Source organism: Triturus cristatus, chromosome 12, assembly GCF_964204655.1.
Source record: "Triturus cristatus chromosome 12, aTriCri1.1, whole genome shotgun sequence".
NCBI lineage: Eukaryota > Metazoa > Chordata > Amphibia > Caudata > Salamandridae > Triturus > Triturus cristatus.
The window spans coordinates 128,667,048-128,691,531 of NC_140595.1; the positions used below are offsets into that span (position 1 = coordinate 128,667,048).

Genomic DNA, 24,484 nt, shown 5'->3' on the forward strand with positions numbered 1-24,484 from the left:
GGCTATTCCAAGTTTTGGGTGTGATGTAGAAGAAAAAATGATCTTCGGCTCTTTATTTGCAGATGCGGGAAGTGTGTCTGAGTGAGAGTAAGGCCGAGTGTAGGTGTTTGGTGAGGTGGTGAAAGTCTTTCGGTGGAGATGATGGAAAATAAAGGCAGCTTGATTTCTCACAGTTGGGTTACAAAAAATGCAGTTAAAGGAAGAAACTTTTATAAAAAGATGTGTGATAATTCTGAAACAGAGTTTATTTTAACAAGCACCGACAAAGCCAGTTGTTCAGGCTTTAATGTGTTAAAGCATGAAAAGAAAGGCAAGAACAAATGCTGTTGGCATATATTAACACATTAAAGCCAGACTTGTGTTCTTTGCCAATGCTTGTTAAAAGCTCAATTTAAAATTCTGAACAGTAGTAGACAGGACAACATGTTATATAATGTGGCATTAGTTGTAATGAGGTAAATGGTGTGTGAGGATAATGTGGCATCTTCTATGCTTGATGTAAATGGTGCAAGAGTATAATGTGGCACTGGCTATGCTCGGTATAAATAGCAGGAGAGTGGGGCATAATCTTTTTCCACAATAGTGGGAGCGTGAAAAGGGAGGCTGCAAGTTGACCGAATGGGTAACCGGATGTATTTGTACAGAACGGCAATGCAAACGAACCATACTGCTGCCTTTACTTCCAACATGCAAAACCAAAGGGGATGATGGACGGAGTGTTGAACATTGCAAGCACTCACCCCCAGTCAACTGACCTGGGTTTAATCCATCATCATTCTTTAGCTCACTCCGCCACCCCAGTTCAGACATGGCCATATGCAAATCAGTCTGACCCTGTGCCTCAGGGGATTAGTCCAGCCTGAACTGCCAAGCCATGTCTTCCCTGGACCGGAAACAAGCATCCTGGGACCGGTTTCTGGCTAACTGGGGGTGAGTTTTTGATTTGCTCAAACGCTTCGTCCATCATCCCCTTTGGTATCACTTTGTTCGCTCTAATTTGGCAGGGTATGCCGAGACGTGGGTCCCTTGCTCACTTTGCCACTGGATTCAAGATAGCCTGGCTGATGATGGTTATGAACCTGAAACCGGTCCCAGGATGCTTGTTTCCGGTCCAGGGAAGACATGGCTTGGCAGTTCGGGCTGGACTGTTCCCATGAGGCACAGGGTCAGACTGATTTGCACATGGCCATGTCTGAACTGGGGTGGTGGAGTGAGCTAAAGAATGATAATGGATTGAACCCAGATCAGTTGACGGGGGCTCCGTCCATCATCCCCTTTGGTATTGCTTTGTTTACTTCCAACATGAACAGAGAGGCACAACACAGGAACTGTCACTGTAAGTGCTCGTTGTCCACAGGCAAACATGTGTTCCACACCTTTACATGAGGCACAAGTCGCCAAATATGTCCTAATCAAGGTCAATTTCTAATGTAGGTCAATTTCAATCACTAGCGGAAAGTGGCTGAGAAGAAAATGTCTCTCAGCCCTGGCAGATATCTGTTTTTCCGTTGCTGTGAGATATTTTGTACTCACAAAGTATCGCACGGGCAAAAAACATGTCAAGTAGCAGGATGTAAAATGAAAAACAAAACTGTGAAGCATGCGAATTTCACGAGATTGCAACGGCGTGAAAAACGTTTTGGCTTGGCTTAGAACCAACCTGAAAGTAAAACACTTTCAGTTTTTTAAATATGTAATTATAGCCTTTTCATTTGCTTTTCAGGGAAGACCTTTATTAACTTTTAGTAAACCCAATCAATCAATCAGATAGCTTTATTTGACCACTAAATATGATCATAAAAGCAAATACAATAAAATCATACTTGATTTTAAAATTATTAAAACAGGATGTATGTCGTTACAACGCACACTTTTACTACGCATGCACTTACAACGCATTTTTTACAACGCACAATCCATTACAACGCATGACATTACAACGCAGGACACTACAACGCATTTTTAAAAACTACCTTTACAACGCATTCCATTACAACGCATACTACCATTACAACGCATACCATTACAACGCATAATATTAAATTGCATTTAAGGTAAGTATTAGATAGTATAGGGGTAAAAATTACTTTTCAAAATCCAGGGGGTGCAACAGCAGAGTAAGTGTTGGATAGTATAGGGGTAAAAATTACTATTCTAACTCCAGGGGGTGAAACAGTAGGGTAAGTGTTGGATAGTATAGGGGTAAAAATTACTATTCTAACTCCAGAGGGTGCAACAGTAGCGTAAGTGTTGGATAGTATAGGGGTAAAAATTATTATTCTAACTCCAGGGGGTGCAACAGTAGGGTAAGTGTTGGATAGTATAGGGGTAAAAATTACTATTCTAACTCCAGGGGGTGCAACAGTAGGGTAAGTGTTGGATAGTATAGGGGTAAAAATTACTATTCTAACTCCAGGGGGTGCAACAGTAGGGAAAGTGTTGGATAGTATAGGGGTAAAAATTACTATTCTAACTCCAGGGGGTGCAACAGTAGGGTAAGTGTTGGATAGTATAGGGGTAAAAATTACTATTCTAACTCCAGGGGGTGCAACAGTAGGGTAAGTGTTGGATAGTATAGGGGTAAAAATTACTATTCTAACTCCAGGGGGTGCAACAGTAGGGTAAGTGTTGGATAGTATAGGGGTAACAATTACTATTCTAACTCCAGGGGGTGCAACAGTAGGGAAAGTGTTGGATAGTATAGGGGTAAAAATTACTATTCTAACTCCAGGGGGTGCAACAGTAGGGTAAGTGTTGGATAGTATAGGGGTAAAAATTACTATTCTAACTCCAGGGGGTGCAACAGTAGGGAAAGTGTTGGATAGTATAGGGGTAAAAATTACTATTCTAACTCCAGGGGGTGCAACAGTAGGGTAAGTGTTGGATAGTATAGGGGTAAAAATTACTATTCTAACTCCAGGGGGTGCAACAGTAGTGTAAGTGTTGGATAGTATAGGGGTAAAAATTACTATATTATGCGTTGTAATGGTATGCGTTGTAATGGTAGTATGCGTTGTAATGGAATGCGTTGTAAAGGTAGTTTTTAAAAATGCGTTGTAGTGTCATGCGTTGTAATGTCATGCGTTGTAATGGATTGTGCGTTGTAAAAAATGCGTTGTAAGTGTAGTGCGTTGTAAAAGTTGCGTTGTAAAGGTTGTTCCCCATTAAAACAGTATGTTAACTTTTAGTAAACATAAACACAATGTGACATAGCATGCTCTAAATGACGTCACATCACAATGATTAACTCTGCAAGCAGACCTGATAACCCACCAACCATATCATAAGATTACAAAGTGCATTGATCATGTCCACTGAAGCCCTCATCCCCTTTTTATAATTAGACTACTGCAGTTTCCTCTTATAAAGCTCTCTCTATATCCCTAAAATCCACCCACTCCCCCAGATTTAATTAAATGTTTGCATAGGTCGTACTTTCTGTATTGGTTGTTCTAGAATCAAGCTGTGAACCATATGCTTGTTCTTTAGATCTGGCAGGTTTGCATTTGTCCATGTTTTGGCTATGTTGCTTTTTGCATCCACCAGGCCCAGATGTAGCACCGCCAATTTGTATCTTGGTCAGAGGGTATGTGATGCAAGAAGAGTTTGGGGGGTCCTTTTCCAACTGCCATTCTGTCACTTCTCTCAATATTCGCATCCACCCCTTCCAGAACAGTCTGATCTGCAGGCATTCCCATGTGGTATGAGTAAAGTCCCCGGGTCATCGTAGGTGTCTCGGGCAGTTGGAAGAATCTGCCCTGCCGACTCACCAGAGTTTATAGCATTTGATATATGCACAGTGATGATATTTAATTAAATTGGATGCTCCTGTACTGAGTGACTGTGGCCACACCATCACCTGTAGCTCAACTGGTGCCCCTTTCCTAAGCATGCCTCAGAGCTTCAATTGCGTGTCGTGCGAATCACCACAGATATGATAAAGTGTGGAGACTGGTTTGCACCCCATATCCCTCATCGAGAGTTTGGCCTCTAATGCAGTGGTTCCTAACATGTGGTTTGTTGACCCCTGTGCAGCCGCGATGACTATCCAGGGGGTCTGTGACTGTTTAGAAATTGAAATAATATTAGCAGATTAATAAAGTATATATACATTTGAAACAAAAGGTAAAATGTAACAGTTAAAACATTCTATAACTAAGAAGGGATTTGAAATTGAGGACTAAAAACTAAGAGTCTGACTTGGAGTTTGGAGGACAGGTTACTCCGTCAAAAATGTCATGCAAATCCCATCCACCGTATGACAGTTTCATTTTATCCTATGGCACTTGTAATAAGGTGGACAAGATATCCATCGAGTTTGTGATAGAGTAACACAGCTGCGAAACACTAAATCAAGCTCTACGCGGGAATCCTTGGCTTGATTCATGGGAGCGGCACAAGTACAGCAAACGGAATGTAGCAAGGACGAAGGGTAGTGTCAACGAAGAACCAACAAATAGAGATCATGCATTAGAAGCAAAAATAGACAAAGTTATATGCTAAGTCCAACATATTGCATCCTTTTAAAATTAAAATTCAACTTTAGAAAGGTCCAAATTTCCCATTAAAGTTAAAGTTTCTATTTTACAATACTTGTTTGTGAATATATTGAATATTTTGCCATTTCTAAATTTGTTTCATGTCTACTTGTTCCTATTTTGTTTGCATTCTTTGAGGTTCAACTCATAGAAATTGCTTAGAACCAGGTCTCCAGCTTCCAGTAATGAGTCAGTGGGGGTCCCCAAATTCAAGAAATGATGCACTGAGGGTCATCAGAAGTCAAAATGTTAAGAATCGCTGCTCTAAGGAGTTAAATTCAGGGAGTTTAGTGATGGTCTTCTCAAGTTATCCCTAATTGTTCGTGACACATTAAGTCAATCTATCATATTAGTCAATGTGGCACAGACTCAGGCATATTTTGACTCAACAATGAATTTATTTGAACAAATCATAAATTGTTTGAATTTTAAGATGACAATGCTGTTACATAACCCATGTAAAGGCCTTGAAGCAGGTAAGGAGATTGTGAGGGCAGACAAAGATTTGTTTTGTCATAAAAGCATTAGAATATAGCTGTTAAACATCACTTTTGCACTATATAAGAAGACAAAGAGCCTCGGTGTACTTACTATTTACTCTCATTTATATTGGGTTGCATACCTTATCATTTCCATAGAGTCTCAAACAGGTATGTTTCGAAGGAGGTATACGAGTTAGACTTTTGGCTAATGTTGGACGTAAAAATCAGAAAATGTGCAGGGATTTGAAGAGTGAGGCAGGAACCCAGAAGTCATGGGTGTGTTAACGATATGCTAAGCGGACCAGCCAGAAGGAGCATGGCAAGGCAGGAGTCAATAGTCCCTGGCCCCACGCTCATTTTGAGATATTTAATTACATTATAGATTTTAAGGCATGGCTGCTCCATTCATTGTTGAGAAGCCCCCCAACATGACTAATGCCACTAGATGATGGTGAGCGACCCGTACCCTGTAAAAACCTCTGAAATGCCTGGTGCTACTTGTGTACTGGTTAGGAAGGTTGTTTACAGGTGACAATATAACACACCCCAAGAGGGTGTGTTGGCTGGGAGAGTGGAAGTTATAAGAGGGACCATTACCCTAAGGGTACTACAAGATGTATGTTGGAAATGTGTGTTTCTTACTAGAACTGATATTTCTTTACACTGTTTTTTTATTTTCCTTATTGAAACATCTATAAAAAAGAAAGGAGTAAAAAACAGCAATGGATTTAAAATAAAAATACTCAGGAAGGAGGGGGAGTGAAACTGTAACCTGTGGCATAAATCTGGTGTATGAAATTTGGCGTAGTGGAGAAAAGTGCATGCGTAGTATCAGACAGCAGAAAGGCAGCCAGTTACATGAGCAGTGAGTGAGCAAAAAGGCGAGCGCAAGGAGACTAAAATGCGAGTAACATCGGCAAGAGGTGGCAGGTAGAAGAAGAAAGTCAAGTTCACTCCTCAAAGGGAGGCTGTGCACAAATCATCATGCAGTGTGTTGGCATGCTTTAGGGGATCTCTGAGAAGCAGAGAGGTTTGTGTTACTGCTGTGCTTACAATTAGCAGTGGCTCATCTGGAGTAAACTCAGCCCAAGAATACACATTTCCAGAAGAACAAAGAGAGACTGGACAGAATTTAGAGAGGACTGCCAATATAGTGCATGGCATGTCTTGCAAGAAAAGGTTAAACTATTGAATGTTATTTATAATGGAGGTAAATAAAAGGGAACTATGACAGGAAAATTGATTGTATTTAAGAATATCAAGGACAAATAAAGTCATGGGGCCAAAATCTCGAGACCTTAATATTGAGGACCAAAATATTGTGAAGGTAAATGCATGCAAGGATGGATTTACTATTCTTAACTCCACATCTACATACCATAGATATTTGTGTATGGTCAAAGTGAATTTAAGTGAAGTTAAGAATAGTAAACCTATACTTACCTACATATACTTACCTTCACGATATTTGGCCCTAGAAATTTTGGCTTCAATATTTTGGCTCCATGACATTTTGCCTTCAATATTCTGCAGAATACAATCAAATTTCTAAACAGAGAGAAAGGACTAACAAAATAGCAAAATAATTGGTTCTTTTAACAGTAGTAGTACTGTCAGATCTAAAGGTCCGCTTCTGGGCACTACAGTGCCAGGTTCATTCAAAGTTTAGTTATGAAAAGATCAACATTCCCGAATCAGAGCTGCTAGAGTGAAAACAGTAGGTTAACATATTAAAGGTCTTGAACATACGGGGGATAGTAAAGCTGTTTAATTACATGTACAGATGGAAAACCACATAGAATAAGTAGGAAGGGGGTGGCTGATGGACTTGCTAATCTATCTGATGTTGAATTCCATACTTGCATGTACTCGCTTCATCACCACAATATTGAAGACAAAATACTGCATCCATCAGTCAATCTTATCTAGAAGCGGGACTGACTCAAATCCTATTCAAGCAGGAGCCACTTAAAGGAATTTTGTGATCATGGTCATGGTATTTTCACAAAAAGAAAATCTCTGATATTTGTTCATGTTTTTATGGATGTATGGAGAGGTAAGCAGACCAGGAGCTGGCGTGCTGTGATAGAGGCTTGTGTAAATGCTGACAGAAAAGTTCACTTCAAGAATGCAGTCATTTTGGATATCCGGGTCCATCATAAAGCCGCAGACTTTCGTTTTCCTACAGGAAGTTAGCTGAGTTGCAGATGAGTGCCTTAATCTGGTTCCGGGCTGCAGGTCATGCTTTGTACTCAATGTCACAGGATTTAGGGGGATGAGGAAGTTGATCAGCTGTTGTCACTGGAGGCCATGTGGCACCGCCCCCAAAGTCTATCCTGCTGGGTTTTCTTCTTGATCACCTGAATGAATCAAGAAAAAAAGCAAAGCTGATAGAGTGCCCAGTGACAACAGCAGTCATCTCAGCAAAGAGCTGTCCATGCCTTTCCTGACACCACCAATCCATTCTAACCCTAGTTTAAAAAATTACTTTCTTTATTATCCTTTCCTAAAATGTCTTCAACAATGCAGGAAATCATTTATTCCAGGGGTTTTAAGCTTTGGTTCTCAAGATCTAAAGATGTGCCACTATTGTCAATGCAGCAAGTGCCCAGGATGGTGGGCAGACTGGCACCACTTGACCAGTATCCCCAGTCAGAGAAACATTACATCCTCTGTCCCACCCACACCTCTTGGAACTTCTCACACTGAATGTACCCCCCGCAAGGTCCCCTTGTGTAAGCCCCACACCCATTACCCAGAATACCAGCCTATGCCCCAGCCTCGTTCTCTGCCCATCCCTGCCTTACCTCTTTACATCTACTACTTAAGTACTTGTTTCCAGCACATTCAATGTAATGTATGCCAGCAATGGGACTGGAATAAGAACAAAAGTATGTTCTTATCCCGCAGTCTTTTTCCCCGCAGGGAATCACAACGCGGTCATTACAACGACTGCGTTGTGATTCCGCATACCATTAATCCGCAAATCGGAACAACGACTTGTGGAGGGGGGGCGCTGGATGCTGGAATATTATAATTTACTATTCCAACTCCAGTCTGTGCAGACAAGAGGGAAGGTGTTGGATTTTAAATCCAACACCTCCCCCCCCCCCCTCCGCAAGTCGTTGTTCCAACTTGCGGAGTAATGGTATGCGGAATCACAACGCTGTCGTTGTAACGACCGCGTTGTGAGTCCCTGCGGGGAAAAAGATGTGTGGTAAATGTTGTTTACCATAAGAACACCAAGGAACTGAATGTATCTTGTAGGGGATCAAATGAGCCACCCACTGTGTGCATGTGTAGACCAGTATAACCAATACACAGAGACCAAAGGGGTGAAAACTACTTGGAGGCTTAGTGAATGTTGTTGAGGCAGTAGAGCTTCCCTCTTAACCATCATGGTTACGACAACCTGTACACAAGTCGCTTGCTCTACACTTGTTCAAATAGGACTAGATAAGTGTTGGGCATATTATACTTAATAACTCAGTAATTGTGATGTTTCTAGCTCTGTTCTTGTCACTGGCAGTGAGTAACGTCAGGATCACATAAATGGGGGACTAAAAAACACAAATGTTGCACATGAATTGCCCTATTGTCTTCTACAGTAGCAGCTACAGCTGCTTGTATTATTTGCCCAGAGCCTGAACACATAAGACACGCAGCAGTAGGCTCCAGATTGTCTGAGCGCTGGCATGACTGATATGAATAGCTCTTTCGGTCTTGGTTTTATTCTTTGAGCTCTGTCATTTTGTTTTCTGCTGTTTCCATTAGAAATGCAGGACTGCAAGTCCCAGAATGCAAAAAATAAACAGTAAAGGGTAATATTTTCACACCTGAGGTTGGGGACCACTTGAGATTGGTGTGAACCACTTTGCAGCATGTCACCCGTTCTAAAAAACAACATTTCCCAGACACAGCAAGATTTTGCAAAGGGATTAGTAAATACATTTTGTGGCACAAAAATCGAAATTTTGAGGCAATTGAATTGACATTTTTTGCCAAAATAAATTAAAATTTTGTGGCACAATTTTGTGTTTTTTGCAGCATTTTTGTGGCGTCTTATTTACATGACCTTCAATCATTATGTTCTAATAAAAATTGAATCTGGAGGAAAAAACCATGGTGTAAATTCTCCTAATCACAACTACTTAGGACTTGTCTTCACAGTGACACTATGTTGGGGTACCAGTGTGGGTCACAACCTTGGTGGAGAGGAGCTCTTGAGGTGTTAAATGTTTGGAAGAGTATCCTAGATGAGGAGTGGTGAGGAGTGGTGTGGGTGTCAAAGTCTAATTAGGAGAAAGGGTAGAGGGGGAAAGGAATGATGCAAAACTGCTGAAAATACCTCCAGATGAATCCCAAACTTTATTTGTGCCCACAGTGGGTGCCGGTGAGAGGAAGAGCCCGATGATGAAGCATACGACCCATGGGTTGTCCTTAAAGCAGATTAGGTCCATACATTTGAGCCTAATATTTTGGTTTGAGACAGATACCCTATAGTATTCTTTGTAGTGCAATTCAATAGCTGTGCAAACTTTTAACTTGTGATTGAGGGTGGACCTTTGAGATGATGCAGATGGTGTTCACATTTTATTTGTGGACTGTGAAAATGTGACTGCTAAACATCTATAAGCATCTATAAGCATAATGAAGAAATATAACGACCAATATGTCATAGATTAATACATTTTGCATCAAAACATTAAGCAACTTAAATAGTTCATGTTTATCGACAGCCCCTAAGTGATTGACTTTTGTCTGTACACACATAAAGTTACCCAATGACGCCATGCCATTGGGGACACTGTACTCCAGTGCTGGGCTTTCATTTTAGTAATCACTATTTTCAGTTGTGTTGGTCCAATTGATTCCATTGAAATTGTATAGCATTTATATAGCTCTTACTACAGCTCACTAGAAATTGAAGAGCTTTAAGACGAGTAGGACACTACTCAGGATCCCAATCGTAGAAGTTACTCCAGTGGATTTTGTTGGTTTTTGTGAATAGTCTTGTGCTCTTAAGAAAATCATTCCATGCACTTACAACAGTTCAATCCTCTACGGGTAACCATGACTACTGGACCCATCACCCAATGAACAAACTATCTCACTAGAAGTGGGGCCATTTGATTGCAGGTTCTGTGCATGCAGCACATGCATTAGTCTGGTGTTATCTTGTAATAGCGTTGGAATGTATGACCTGTAGGTAGGTTTCATGCACATCTCAGTGACAGGTGCATTACACCCTGAACTGCCTTCTCAGCTCAGATTGACACACAGGAAGAAGCTGAGGGGCTATCAGCTGTTCAGGCCACTCCCTAGCAGACGATCAGGATGTACATGGGAGCCCTTCTCCACGCCACCACTCTGTGCATTAGAAGAGTAGTCCAGCTTCCAGAGGGCTGTGGATCATGACCTTATCCCATGTAGTCAGGCTTGGCTTATCCGCTCTTGAAAGTGGACAGGGGGGGGGGGGAGCTCTGTACTGTCATACACAGAGATTACTGGATCAAAGTGAGAGGAGTAAGTAATTAAGTAATTCTTTATTGCTTGCTTAATAAAAACCGTTGCACTGTAACACATAATAAACACCTATACAGTAACACATACAATCGAACCGTCATCATAAAGCCATTGCAATAAAATCCATTAACACCCGTTCCTCGGGCCTAAGGAGCCCTTTTCCCTTTCCACGTACTTCTGTGTCAAAAGGTGCTGTTGCGTAGTAAGGGTTAAAGTGCAGATGCTCATTTTAGAAACCAGAGCAGGTGCAGGGACAGATAGAGTAAGCCTTAAGAGGTCATTGTCCTGCTTAGTTTTAAAATGTGAGTGCTTATTTTATATTCAAAGAAAGATAAAATCTAAGAAAGCAGTGCGACCACAAAAGCAGAGTCCATTTTGAGGTGAAAGTGCATATGCTCATTTGAGCTCTCTAGGGAAATGAATTATAAAAACATTAAGGTGCAAGTGCTAATTAATAAAATCTAGCTTTAAAAAAATTTAGTGTGCAGATGCTTATGGTAAAATCTAGGGTGAACGCCCATTAAGAGGTCTGAGGTGGTTCATTTTTAGAGTTAAAGTGCAAGTGCTTACTCCTTAGGAACCCATGCGATGGGCATTATGGAATTAAGACATGAGTGCGGCCAATGGGTGCAGCTGGGAATTGAGGAGTTTGATACGTTTTGAGGTGTGGATGCTCGTAAGAAAATCAGGAACAATGCTATCTTCTCAAAACAAATTCCCGCCTTCCTGCCTTCAGCTATGTCCTTGATCGCAGACTTTTAATCAAATGTCTGTAGGAACTTAACCATTGCGCAGTTCACACCAATGTCCGTTGTTTCAAAACAGCCCACACTGCCTCCCTACACGACCTAATGCCCCGATCTGTCCTCTTCCTGCACAGGAGCTCACATCGATCCTCCATGCCTGAGCGTCACAGGCGTAATACGGGAACTATGTTCTCCCGCACTTGTTAGCATAGCCGACAGACGTTTTGCCCTGGCCTCCTTCTCCATAGGGGGAGATGTCTTAATAGGGGGTAATAGTCCCAGGCTATATTTCAGGAATTGTGCAGTGGCCCAGCTGCTGTATGTTTCACTTAGGTAGCCCTGTGGGTTTAGCCTGGCGTGTTTTTGAAGTGTCATCCACCCATGACTGTGCTTGTACAGTCTGTCTTTGTCCTCAAGTATTGACAGCAGCTGTGTGCTAGATTTGGTTAGTTTGTTAATCCCAGGTGACCTAAAAATGATTCTCAGGCACTGAATAGGCCGAGAGAGCACAAGGCCTGATTTAAGTAGGCCTGTGCCAGAGAGCACGGCCTAACTTCCAGTTCGTGCCAAAGGTAACAACCCAAGGAACCTGCCGGTGTCATCCTTAGTCTATGACAACAAATCTCAAAGGCCGCCTGCCAAGCCAGAGACTGATTGACAATGCCAAGCTCCAGCCTAATTTGTGCAGGTGATGTGTTTGGTGGTAGTTGAAAGATCAACCTGTATATTTTGAGAATCGTTTTATCCAAGGTGGCAAAATCCCCACTCCAGAGCGCCTCGTTCCCATGGGTCTGAGCAGGGAGGATCTTGGCTTGCACCACCTGCAAAAGTGGTGTGAGTGTAGAGTCATTTAGTTCATTGTATAGAGACCTCAGGCCAAAAGCAAGTGCATTACCTTTCTTTCTTATTTCCTCCAGTAGGTCACTATATCCTCCATTACAATTGAAGTAAACTGCAAAGTACCTGAAGCTTTTTACTGATTTGATTGTTTTGCGTCCAAGAGACCAGGCGTGCTTCTGTGCCTTTTTTCCTTGCACTATTAGTACTGTTCTTTTTTTTCCTATTGGTCAGCCCATTTTTTGCTGAGTTGGCGAGATTTGCATCAAACAGACGCTGTAAGCCAACCTTGGTTCTGCTTAGGAGAACTATGTCACCCACGTACAATAAATTCGATAGCTTGGAAACCCCCCAATGCGGGCGAGTGAGAGTTTACTTCATTTAGTAAAGCAGTAAGGTCAGGGAGAAACGGATTAAATAAAGTTGGGGCCAAAACGCATCCCTTCTTCAGGCCTTGCCTTGTTTTGATTTCCCTTGATAAACGAGAGGATAAATGAGAGGAAACGTCGAAGCATCTCCTCGTCCAAGAGACAGCAGGGCTGAGAATTGAGGATGAAGCAATGATATTTTTAAAAAGCAGCACACCCCTCCGCCAATGACAGGAAAGGCTCGAATAAAGTCACTACATTTGTGTAAAAATAAAGAAACAATACTTTCAAACCTTGTGGCACATAACGCTCACTGCTCCCACTGCCGCTGCAGCGGAGGGGACCCCTGACTGAGGTGGGCGAGCCTCTGAAAGCTTGAACCAGATACCCGGCTCAGCTCGATGCCTTCCTGAAACCTCGAGCCCAAAACGAGCAGAGCTTTACCAGAAGGGGGTGCGGCCTAGAGGTTACAGCTACCGCCCATGTAACATGGAGAACCAGGTTTGCATTCTGGCCTTAGCTCGAGCTCCTATGCCCTTGGGCAACGGTCACACAATGTAACCGCCAGAAATACAATATGGAGTCCAGCTGCCGCCCTCGCTCTAATCTCATCCTCCACACTTAACGTCAAAGCATTAAAGTTTGATGTCAGACAGAAAATGGGGGGGGGGGGGGGTCAATCCCAGCTTCCCTTCCTGACCAAAGGATGCTGCCCTATCTATAAGAATCCAGGCCACATATAGGGAACACAAGACACACTACCTTGCCTCATAGGTCACTAGTATCTTTGTCCTCCTGGCGGGGGTAGGAGTGTTTCTCAGTGCATGTTAAAACTCTCAGTTGTAATCAATAATTCTTAAAGGAGAGATTAAATCTGGTGAAACCAAGGTGAAACTTTTTTTGCATTTGAAGACACTTTGTCATATTCTAAACCATATCGTTGCTGCATGACTTACATGCCAAATATTTCCAGGGCCCGGCTCGCGAACGGGCTCGTAGAGCCAGAGCTGACCCTTGGCTGCGGCTCCCGGGCTAGTTCTCCTTCCATAATCCTTAGTTGAGCAGGTCAAGGAACGGACAGAGGGGTGGGTGAAGCGGGACTAGTAAAAACAAGTATACATCTGTCACCTTCTGGAATCACTGAAAGAAAATACCGACGCAGGCCTGGTTTCCGCTCTCCCCACTCGACAAGCAGCTCCAGGAATGAGGAGGGGGGGGAAGAGCAGAGGAAGGCCATGTAGCATTATTTAGCAATTGTCTTGGGTGGTGGGCAATCAACAAAAACACATGTGGCTCTGCTGCCTTTCTATCAGGCAAAGCGTGCTGGATTCTGAGCCTGAAATAAAACAATAAATACATCAAGGAAGCAGCACCCACTTAGATTGTGGCCATCGTGCTCTTAGGCCGATTGTGAGATAAATCCACGATTTGAAAAAGATGGGGGTCTGACAGTCCACACACAGGGTTCCTCAGGATGTCACAGTGCATTAGCCTCCTCCACATACCAAGAGATGAAGAGACAACAGAACATGGTAAATATACAGAAGGGAGCGTCCCTCAAACATAAGGTTCATTGGTGATCCGACATGCCCCTTTCAGACCAAAAGTCCAGTCGAGAAAACTTGTGGAAACTGGGAAGGAAACTCTATTTTTGGCATATTATTCCTGATTACAGATGTATCCTAATGACTTGGTAAAAGGACAGAAATACTAGCCCGTGTTGGTACCGCCTAGCGCAGTATTACTATGCATGTTTGTAGCCCATTATGGGTCTTTGCAACCTGTCTAAAAATGAGAGGAGCCCTCGGGTGCACTTATTTTGGGAGATGTATGTGTGGCTGCCAGGGCTTTAAGTGGGATGTAAAAACTGGGGGGGTCTCTCAAAGGGGCGTGCCCAATGTAATTAAGAGCGTGGCTTAAAACACATAAGCTAAAACTCTGTGCTTAGCATGGTGTGCCGCCTGACTTGTATTTTGCTGTTTCTGTCAGTGTATCCAGATATGTGATACAAGTAACATCAAACCTACAACAAGTCAGGACTATTGGCTTTGTCAGTGGTTGTTAGATGCATAAGATAAATAAGCAGCAACCATGGCTTGTTGTATATAATATTGAAAAATCTTCCACTTCAAGCCCTGGTGACACCACGACAATGTTGCTGCTCCTGAGTTTCAAAAAGAGAAAGGAAATCCAAAGAGAAAATGACTCTCTAAGGATTTCCCTTCCCCTACAGCGCTCACCTGCCATGACGTGACTTCTCCACAATTAGTAGGCAGTGTGAGCAGTGCACATGATGTGCCTGCTGTCACTGCAGTCTGGAAAAAAATGGTCCACCTGTGCCAGGGCACAAAACAGAGCCCGATAGAGACCCGTTTTGAGGCCCCCTTTAAAAAACTGCTGGTGCTCAGACCCGGTGAGACCCGGCCCACTTAAAGCCCTGGTGGCTGCCTATCTACTGAAGCAGCATTGGCATTTATAAGCCGCCCTGCTCAGCTTTTGGTAATATCACGGAAGTCAACAGAATTAAATCGGCCCACCATACATATGCAGACCCTATCACAACCAAAAATGGCCTGTAAGACCAGCCCCTCTGGCACTGCCTCTTTGCCCTTTAGGCCAGTACGACCTTGTAGCAAGGATTGTTCTACTAATTACCCCCAGTGCTTAATTTGTAATCGAATAAGTGCCAGGGCCCTCGTCAGGAGGCCTCCGCAGCTTGCACCACCCATTGCCACTAAAAGCCTTTAAAAATGGCTTGGGTGGCAGTAATTAGTTGTTTTTAATGTATACTAAATTAATAAACGATTGCTGTCCTACTCATCTCTAAATTATACCAACAGTGCCACTATGTGTCAGCTGTCATGAGTACCGGTGTTGACAATTAAGTGCTGGTGCCAAGAACCAGAAACCACAGGCTCAAATTAAGCACTGATTCTCCCAGGAATTAAACTATAATGAAATAGCTTATCAAAGACATTCATGTCAGTCACAGGAACTACGACAAACATAAACATCAGACTACGCATGCACAAACTGATGCTCATCTAGGATGGCCATCTGTGACAAGGTCATTCTGGACAATGTTTCCAGGGCAGGGCTTTTGGCCACCAACTCATTCACTCTAGGAGTTGTATTTTATTCTTCTACCACTGAACTTATGAGACTAGCACATTTTAAATCAAGGATTTCTAGGTGAAAAGTTCAGAACCGGGGACAGTGTCTGAAATGATCTGAAGGGAGGTGGTCACCAGGGCCAGACTTGGAACTCAAAGCAGCCCTGGCAATTTTTTCAGACACCCTCCCTGAGCCTGGGGGGGGGGGGGCGCAAGTTGGAAGCACTGCTGCTTTTGTTACTGGGGCCGACATTGCAGCACTGTCGCAAAAGCGGCCCCCAGTAACAAAACCGGCCCCCACCACTGCAAAACCGGGCCCCAGTTACAAAACCAGCCCCCACTGATGAGAACTGGACCCCAGTAACAAAAGCGGCCCCCGCTGCTGCAAAACTAGCCCCCACCCATCCAGCCTACCAGGGAAACAACCCGATGCCCGGTATGGCCCTGGTGGTCACTCCAGTTCCGGCTGCTTCAGAAGTAACTGACAGCTCATGATGAGGCCATCACAATAAGTGCAGGGCTGGTTGTGAAGGTGCGCAATTCTAGACATCTGCATTGGACACTGCTACCCAGTACATTTAAAACAAATGGCTTTCCCTTCCTTGCTTCCTTTAAATTACAGCCCTATAATATCAGAAGCAATCCCCCCTCCCCCGGCAAGTGAATTGTCTATGCAGTTGTGTAGAGTGTAATATGCTATTTACTACCTGGCTGTCGGTATGCAGCTCCGTGAAGTGTAATATGCAATTATGCAACATGCAGAGTCCTCCTGACTATTTGAAGATTTGTTTCCCAGTGTAATTTAATGGTTGCAGGCAATCTGTGAGCCAACAATCCGTGTTTTTCCAATGTCACTTTTGCTGTACTGTGATAATAAACTTTAATTTGACCTTTGAACTTTAGGTTTATAAGTGTGAGTGTACTTTTATTAGGAAAGTTGCTCTAAATAACGTGTTATCAGGCCACATTTATTTTCACTTCCATGGCATAAACATATAAATATTAGGGCGGTGTTGTGGTGTGGTCATGAAGCATCCACCCAGGATCTATGATTGACATGCAGAGTTCTTAAGTTTCCTTGGCCCATGTGTGAGTAGCTCATCTAGAGCTGGCTTATTCGCTGCATTCTGAGTTTTGTAGCCTAATGAATCCCAGAATACAGTGGAAAACCTGGGCAGGATAATTTACTCACAGATGCACCAGGCAAACCTGTGAGCTCGGGTCATGGAAAAAACATTCTAGTCCTGAAAAGAACGTTGAGCCTCATTTATCCGGCCCTACAGGCACTTTGGCACTGCCAGACTGTCACTTTTTCTATGTTCCGGTGGAGCAATGTGCCACTGGCATATTTATAAGGCCACGTTAAGCCATGGTATGTGGCTTTTCATGGCCTTATAAATATGTGCCCCTTTCACACAGAAATCTGCATGAAAGGGGCGTTCCATGGATGTTGCTGGAAGCTTTCCCAGCAACATCCATGGCTTTTTGACACTGCCCCATATTTGCGAGAAATCATAAGCCTTAGGCAGCGTTAAAATCTTACACCTCCCCAGGGGAGGCAAAGGGAAGGTACAGGTATTTCTCCTCGTTTTTCCACTGTCTATGTGTAAAAAGAGGAAAATGCCTCTTGAGATTGATTTTGTGCAGGAACGTTTCCCTTACTGCACAAAAATAATCATACCCACTACGCAGGCACCCTTGCACCAAGGTGCAAAGCTGCCTGCGTTGGTGCACAGCAGCCCATTCTCGGCCAACGCTGGGGAAGAAGACAGGATGAGCAGTATCTAATAGATACGGCACATTCCTGCCCTTTTCTCTTGCCATAGGGCAAAAACCCCATAAATGAGGTCCAATGTGTGTTGGAAAGGAGTACCGGGAACCCTCCCTTTAAAGTGATGGGAACTTCTTTCTACCTACCCTGGGATGTCTTATCGTGCGACTTGATCTCTTGGCAGCTGCGCATAAGCTTCATTGCCTGCATGGGAGTGTAGCCATCATACTTCTGCTCGCACTCATCTGCGTTCCACTTGGCCAACAGGTCCAGGATGGCCAGCTTCTTGCAAGGAAGATCATTGGCATCACATTCATCTGAAAGAAACAGATAGTGTTCAGAAAACTCACTACTTCTTGGCACCATCTCCAAGGAAAGTTTAACCCAATGTGTGACAAAAGCAGAGGATGGTGTTTGACCAGAATAGTGCAGGTGAAATATTGTGATATACAAACAGATATGGGTTTCAAAATATTGTGAGGATAAGTCTACATGAATAAGTATACATTTACTATCCAAAACTCCATATATAGGTATCCAGGCAACGTATTTATCATCCAGTACTTGAATATGGAGGTAGAAAAAGGGAAACTATGTTTACCTGCATTTACCTCCTTTCACCAGATTTTGACAGTCAATAGTTAGGCCACAATCATTTTTATCATAATATTCCTGTCCTCAACATTCTGGCATACAAACAATTTTTATACAGCCATTTCATCTGCTATACCGTCTTCCACTAATCACAAGGTAACTACGTAGTTCTTATTCTTAACTTCACCTATGCCTACATTGGGAGGTAAACATAAGCAGTAGCGGCTTGCACAGGTAAGAATGTTGAGGTGGGGTAGGGGTGGTGGAAGTCGATTGACAACAGGATAAGTAATAATAAATAAATAAATAACATTTACTTTGCGCTCGCGGCATCGCCGACGCGCCGGTGCCGCGAGCGCAAAGTATGGTCTCATTTATTTATTTAATATTACTTGTTCCGTGTCGACTTCCACCACACCCCACTCCACCCCGCCACCACACCACGGTTCTTACCTGTGCGAGCTGCTACAGAGCATAAGTGAGGTAAAGAAAGTTTATTATATACTTACCTTGCAACAGGCTTGTAAATTGATGTAGTAGATGCAATATCATCAACATGCGATATGTTGCATGTGATATAGTGACGGCCTCCACCCAACAAATGCAATATCCTCAGACGTCATAATGCAAAGCACTAAACAGATGTATGTGCATGAGTGGGCTTATAGTCAGTGGGCACTGGATTTCCACACTTATTCCCTCAAGTTTCAGTCCTGTTGATCACACAGAGATTTTGCTTCCTACAAATGATGATCCCGAGAGGGCCAATACCTTCCATCACCAGCACCATCAGGGTTACTGGAGCACCTGGATGAGGCCCTCAGTAGTGGACTGTAGATAGCTCCCAAGGCTGGGTGCAGCATGAAAGAGGAATTGAAGTTTTTATGGCTCAGAGAGTCAACAATGTCGAAAGAACCAAGTAACCTCTCTGGCGTCACCCCTCATAGCGAACCAGTAATATACAGCTCTGAAGATCTCAAGTTGAGCCCACCCTTACCAGGCCTTTGATGGAACATGGCTTCAGGACATTGACCCCTTTCCCTGCCCCCTCTACCCACAAAACCCAAGTGCCCAATATGAAAACTCCTACCTGCGGCTGAGCTCCAGGACACAGAGACCAGGACAAGCACTAGGCAGAGGATCTTCATTGTACAGCTCTCCCTGAGGGGGTGAGGGAGAAAAAGGAATATTGTTGAGGAAGCATAATTTGTCATTGGAATTACAAACATTTTGAGAAGTATGCCTAGAAAGATGCACCAGGCACATGCTTCCAAGTGTCCTGCTTTTGCCATGTGACATACCCTGAGGGATCCTCTTAGGTCTGTCTCACTGTCCCCCATTCTGGAACCATGTATTTTTAATCAGGTGAAAAAACATTATTGATTACTATGTTCAGTGCTGACTTTGTAAAAGACAAACCGTAATGACAGGGTCTCTATGTTTTTCCTAGAAGCCTCATCAGTGTTCGTGGATGCCAGGATTGGCGAATACCCGGGCTGTGCTGGTTTGGTTCCACCAAATACCTTTATCTTCCACCCCCTACGCTTCTCGTCTTTATCTCATTCTTGCAGTTCTTTCATCCCTGTTTTCTCCATTTCTCACAGCTTTCATATCTTTTTCTGATTCCCTCATTTTTCTGTCTTTTTCCCTGTTGCTCCAGATCAAAATCTGATGATTAAAATGACTCAATTTAAGGATCGATTATAACTTTCATTTTATGTTACCTGGAACACTGAGACGCTCTTCAATATTGCGGAACACTGAGATGTGCTTCAATAACCTGGGCCGCTGAAACGCGCTTCGATAACCTGGGCCTCTGAGACGCGCTTTGAAATCCTGGGCCACTGAGACGCGCATCAATAATCCGGACCACCGAAACACTCTTCGATAACCTGGACCACTGAGACGCGCTTCAATAACCTGGACCACTGAGGCGAGCTTCAATAACCCAGAACACTGATATGTGTTTCAATAACACAGAACACTGAGACACGCTTCAATAACCCTGAATACTGAGACATGTCTCATATTTCAATCACCTGGGCCACTGACACGCGCTTCAATAACCTGGGCCACTGAGAAGCGCTTCAATAACCTGGGCCACTGAGGCATGCTTCAATACCCTGGGCCACTGAGACGTGCTTCGATAACCTGGGCCACTGAGACCCGCTTCAATAACCTGGGCCACTGAGACGCACTTCAATAACCTGGGCCACTGAGACGCGCTTCAATAACCTGGGCCACTGAGACGTGCTTCGATAACCTGGGCCACTGAGACCCGCTTCAATAACCTGGGCCACTGAGACGTGCTTCAATAACCTGGGCCACTGACATGCGCCTCAATAACCTGGGCCACTGAGACGCGCTTCAATACCTTGGGTCACTGAGATGTGCTTCGATAACCTGGGCCACTGAGACCCGCTTCAATAACCTGGGCCACTGAGACGCACTTCAATAACCTGGGCCACTGAGACGAGCTTCAATAACCTGGGCCACTGAGACGCACTTCAATAACCTGGGCCACTGAGGCATGCTTCAATACCCTGGGCCACTGACACGCACTTCAATATTTTGGGCTACTGAGACGCGCTTCAATAACCTGGGCCACTGAGACGCGCTTCAATAACCTGGGCCACTGAGACGCGCTTCAATAACCTGGGCCACTGAGACGCGCTTCAATACCCTGGGCCACTGAGACGCGCTTCAATAACCTGGGCCACTGAGACGAGCTTCAATACCCTGGGCCACTGAGACGCGCTTCAATAACCTGGGCCACTGAGACGAGCTTCAATACCCTGGGCCACTGAGACGCGCTTCAATAACCTGGGCCACTGAGATGCGCTTCAATAACCTGGGCCACTGAGACGAGCTTCAATAACCTGGGCCACTGAGACGCACTTCAATAACCTGGGCCACTGAGACGCGCTTCAATACCCTGGGCCACTGAGACGCGCTTCAATAACCCGGGCCACTGAGACGCGCTTCAATAACCTGGGCCACTGAGACGAGCTTCAATACCCTGGGCCACTGAGACGCGCTTCAATAACCTGGGCCACTGAGACGCGCTTCAATAACCTGGGCCACTGAGATGCGCTTCAATAACCTGGGCCACTGAGACGCGCTTCAATAACCTGGGCCACTGAGACGCGCTTCAATACCCTGGGCCACTGAGACGCGCTTCAATAACCTGGGCCACTGAGATGCGCTTCAATAACCTGGGCCACTGAGACGAGCTTCAATAACCTGGGCCACTGAGACGCGCTTCAATACCCTGGGCATCATTTGAAGGTTTGCTTATTGGAGATGTTTGAATGTTTAACAATTCATTACATTTTCAGAACTTGTTCATAAACCTGAAACCAGCGCATTACCCTAACCATTAAAAAAAGCAGGGTGTTGCAAGACTGCCACAGAACCTAATTCTGGAGAGTAAAGTGGCTCCGCTGCATCACAAGTCTGTAATTAAAAAAACAGCTATAATTGGGGTTCAATGGGCCCCTCATACCGCTGGGCCCGGGTGTCACTGAACCTGCTGCACTAATGGCATTAGTTCCTCTTTGTACCCGACTTTCCCTATCTCATCCACATCTCTGTGCTGTCTCATCTCCGTTCACCGCTCTTCCTATCCCTTCCTCTGTCTGTCTTCCCGCCCTGTCTCTCACTCGAAACCTTCAGGTCTTTCACTTTTTCCCTCCTCGCTCCCCTTCAACCATCTCCTCTCTTTCGCTCCCGCTTTTGATTCTCCATCATTGTCCTTCATCGCCTCTTTTAGCAGTGCCCTAATTTTCTTCCTCCCTACCATTCGATTTCTTAATCTACAAATTCTCTCCATCCCCTTCCTTCTGACCTCTTACACCTATATCTTGCCATCGCCTAACTCTTTTCACTCTTTTTTTCGCCTGTTCTTTCACGGACGTCCCCTTTCAAGCCACTTTCTCTCCCACTTCCCCATCACCCTTTGCGCGTCTACATCTTTCTCCATTTAAGCATCGTTCTCTTATCTTTCCTCTCAATCACTTTCCTTTACCTATTGCTCTCTTTTCTCCATTTTCTCTAAGTTTCGTTATTAATTTCATCTCTTCTCCGCTATCCTTTTCCCCTCTTCCAGGCCATCCAACCCGCCTCTCCGCGGTGCCAGGCTCTGTGTTTAAAGCATTTAGAGCGGATGACCTGTAATCTGCAGCCTGTACAGGGCAGACTGGGCCTCCACTCACCTCTAGACCCCGGTGCCACTGCACCAGCTGCACCACTGATATTTACGACCCTGCAAAAAAGTTACAGCCTCCAATTACCTGCTTCTCCTTTCACGAGAAACGTTGCTCTAGCCTGAGACAACCTCTGCCTCGGAAGCTTGTCTCGGAAGCCGTCAAAGAGACTGCAGGGTTGCAGACGACAGCTCTCCCTTTTATAGGATTCCTCTTATCAGCGGCCCCTTAGGCTGTTTGTAAAGAATATGGGTTGCAACACAAATAGGGAAAACCGCAGGGCAAATACGTGACATGACTGGAAATTAACCACACTTGTTTTCCTGCAATTGTAGAACGCATGCAAGGGTGTGGTCGAGAGTGCAAACAACTGGATGTATGCAAATGGGATTAGTCGTCGTGCTGGCCCATTCTGGCTCGTTCTAGTTAGGGATGGGCCTAGCTCCAAAAATGTCTACCATGCTTCCGTAGTTTATGAGCTCTTTTCTAAAATGATTGTTATACTTTCAAATTGTCGAAAATCTGGTTTGAAAATACATAGGTGGGCTTGGTGAAAGGTCAGGGTGTGAACACCTTTCACAGCTATGCTAATAATTTTTTTCAGAGGGTAGGATTTTGCCTGTTTTACAGCATTTCCCAAAACGTAGAGGTCGGGTTTCTCATCCAGAAAACAACTACTGGAGGATGTGTGGCCACTTCAGTGGAGACTGACATGATTTGGCATCAAATACTAATATTTTCATGGAAATTCTTGAGGGTATGCACTTAACCTTTCAGGTAATCCACGTGCAAGGCACCATGCCATCACTGCATTACATAAACCTCTGTGGAATTACAGGTGGGCCCCAAACATATTTGAGCCAGCCCAATGCTGCCACACACCGAGTGCCCAGGCCCTGAGACCAGGTCCTTTCTGCATTGATTCTGTAGAAGTGCAAGTTCAGCAGTGACAACGCTGGTGGGCGTATATACTCCCTGGACAACACCAGATCTGCGGTTTCCAGGAGACCTAGGCATTGGTTTAGAGTGCTGTGCAAAGGGTTAATATGTGTAGAAGCAAAGTTCTGCACTGGTTGTGCCCATAACCAGTTTTATCTCGTCCACAATTTGAGTTGTTTGTCAGAATATGTATACAGAAATATCATCTGACATAAATATAGTGACCTAAATATAGTTTACAAAAATATCATCCCATTAGTGTAGATGTTGTACACAATATTCATGCCAGATGATATTCCGACAACGAGATTTCAGTACCAAAGTACAATTTGGGAAATATGTATCTAAGTAGGGAAAAAGCAATTTTCCACAAGAGATGTCCTTCATACAAAAATTGATACAGTCTCTTTCATGTCACAGGTCAATCATAAAAGAGGAAGGGTTGGTCTCCTAATCAATAAGTCACTCACAACTACGCCCACCGCAATACTAGCCTTCTTCCCACGAGTCTGCTCCTACTCTGACTTGTTTCAAACCACCCACCAGGAAGCATCAGATCTGATGATTATCTTGAAGTTTTAAATCACAATTCCCATCAATCATTCTTGGAGAGCTCAGCATCAACCCAACAATCATCAACAGACTCCCATTCACTCAATTTCTCTCTGGCCACTCTCTTAATTTACTTGATCTGATTTTGATTTTTTAAAACACTTGCTCATGCCCCACTAATCAACAGCCAATCTCCCACTGACCAAACATCACACTCGTCGGCTTCCATCCATCCAACCCCAAACCGTTTAGAGAAGACCCCTATCACCACATGCTGGCACTGCTGAAATGCTCCTCCATCATCTCTAAATCCAACTCATAAGACAGCTAAACCCATATAGAAATCCTTAACTTGGTTTGGCTGGCAGTGTCCTCAGCTATGGACTGCTACTACTACTTCAAAAATCAAAGGCTCTGGAATTCTTGCGGGACCTCATTTAGAGGTGGGGGTAACTGGAAATCCAACAGACATTCCCAGTTGTGCTACCCAACCAGCTACATTTTTTTGCATTGTTTTTAATGGTGTTTGTGATGATGGTGCCAGCTTCATCATCAGAAACACAGTTCTTAGAAATGGGGGTCTCTAATTGGCAGAGGTAGGTACCTTTGTGCAAGTAGGGAGCCTTGCTTCTAGTTAGGGTAAGGGGGATACAACCTTTAGAGAATTCCTGCTCACCCCCTTGGTAGCTTCGCACGAGGACACAGGTTTATCCCAAAGGCAATGTGTAAAGTATTTGTACTCAAAGCACACAGTAATACAGTGATAACACCACAAATGGACACCACACCAGTTTAGGAAATATCTTTATCTAA

General features: G+C 44.1%; 1 protein-coding gene across 1 annotated transcript in view; it reads right to left on the reverse strand.

The window, feature by feature from the left end:
- LOC146772871 (intelectin-1-like) overlaps positions 1-22,505 on the reverse strand; it is a 58,297-nt gene extending 35,792 nt beyond the window's left edge. Inside the window, exons 1-3 of the mRNA XM_085638583.1 lie at positions 22,268-22,505; positions 19,066-19,136; positions 17,528-17,698 (exon numbers count right to left, since the gene is read on the reverse strand). Coding sequence (XP_085494709.1) covers positions 17,528-17,698; positions 19,066-19,123 — 229 coding nt within the window. The 5' untranslated portion in view covers positions 19,124-19,136; positions 22,268-22,505. The remainder of the gene's footprint in view (positions 1-17,527; positions 17,699-19,065; positions 19,137-22,267) is intronic.
- Positions 22,506-24,484: the final 1,979 nt, after the last annotated feature.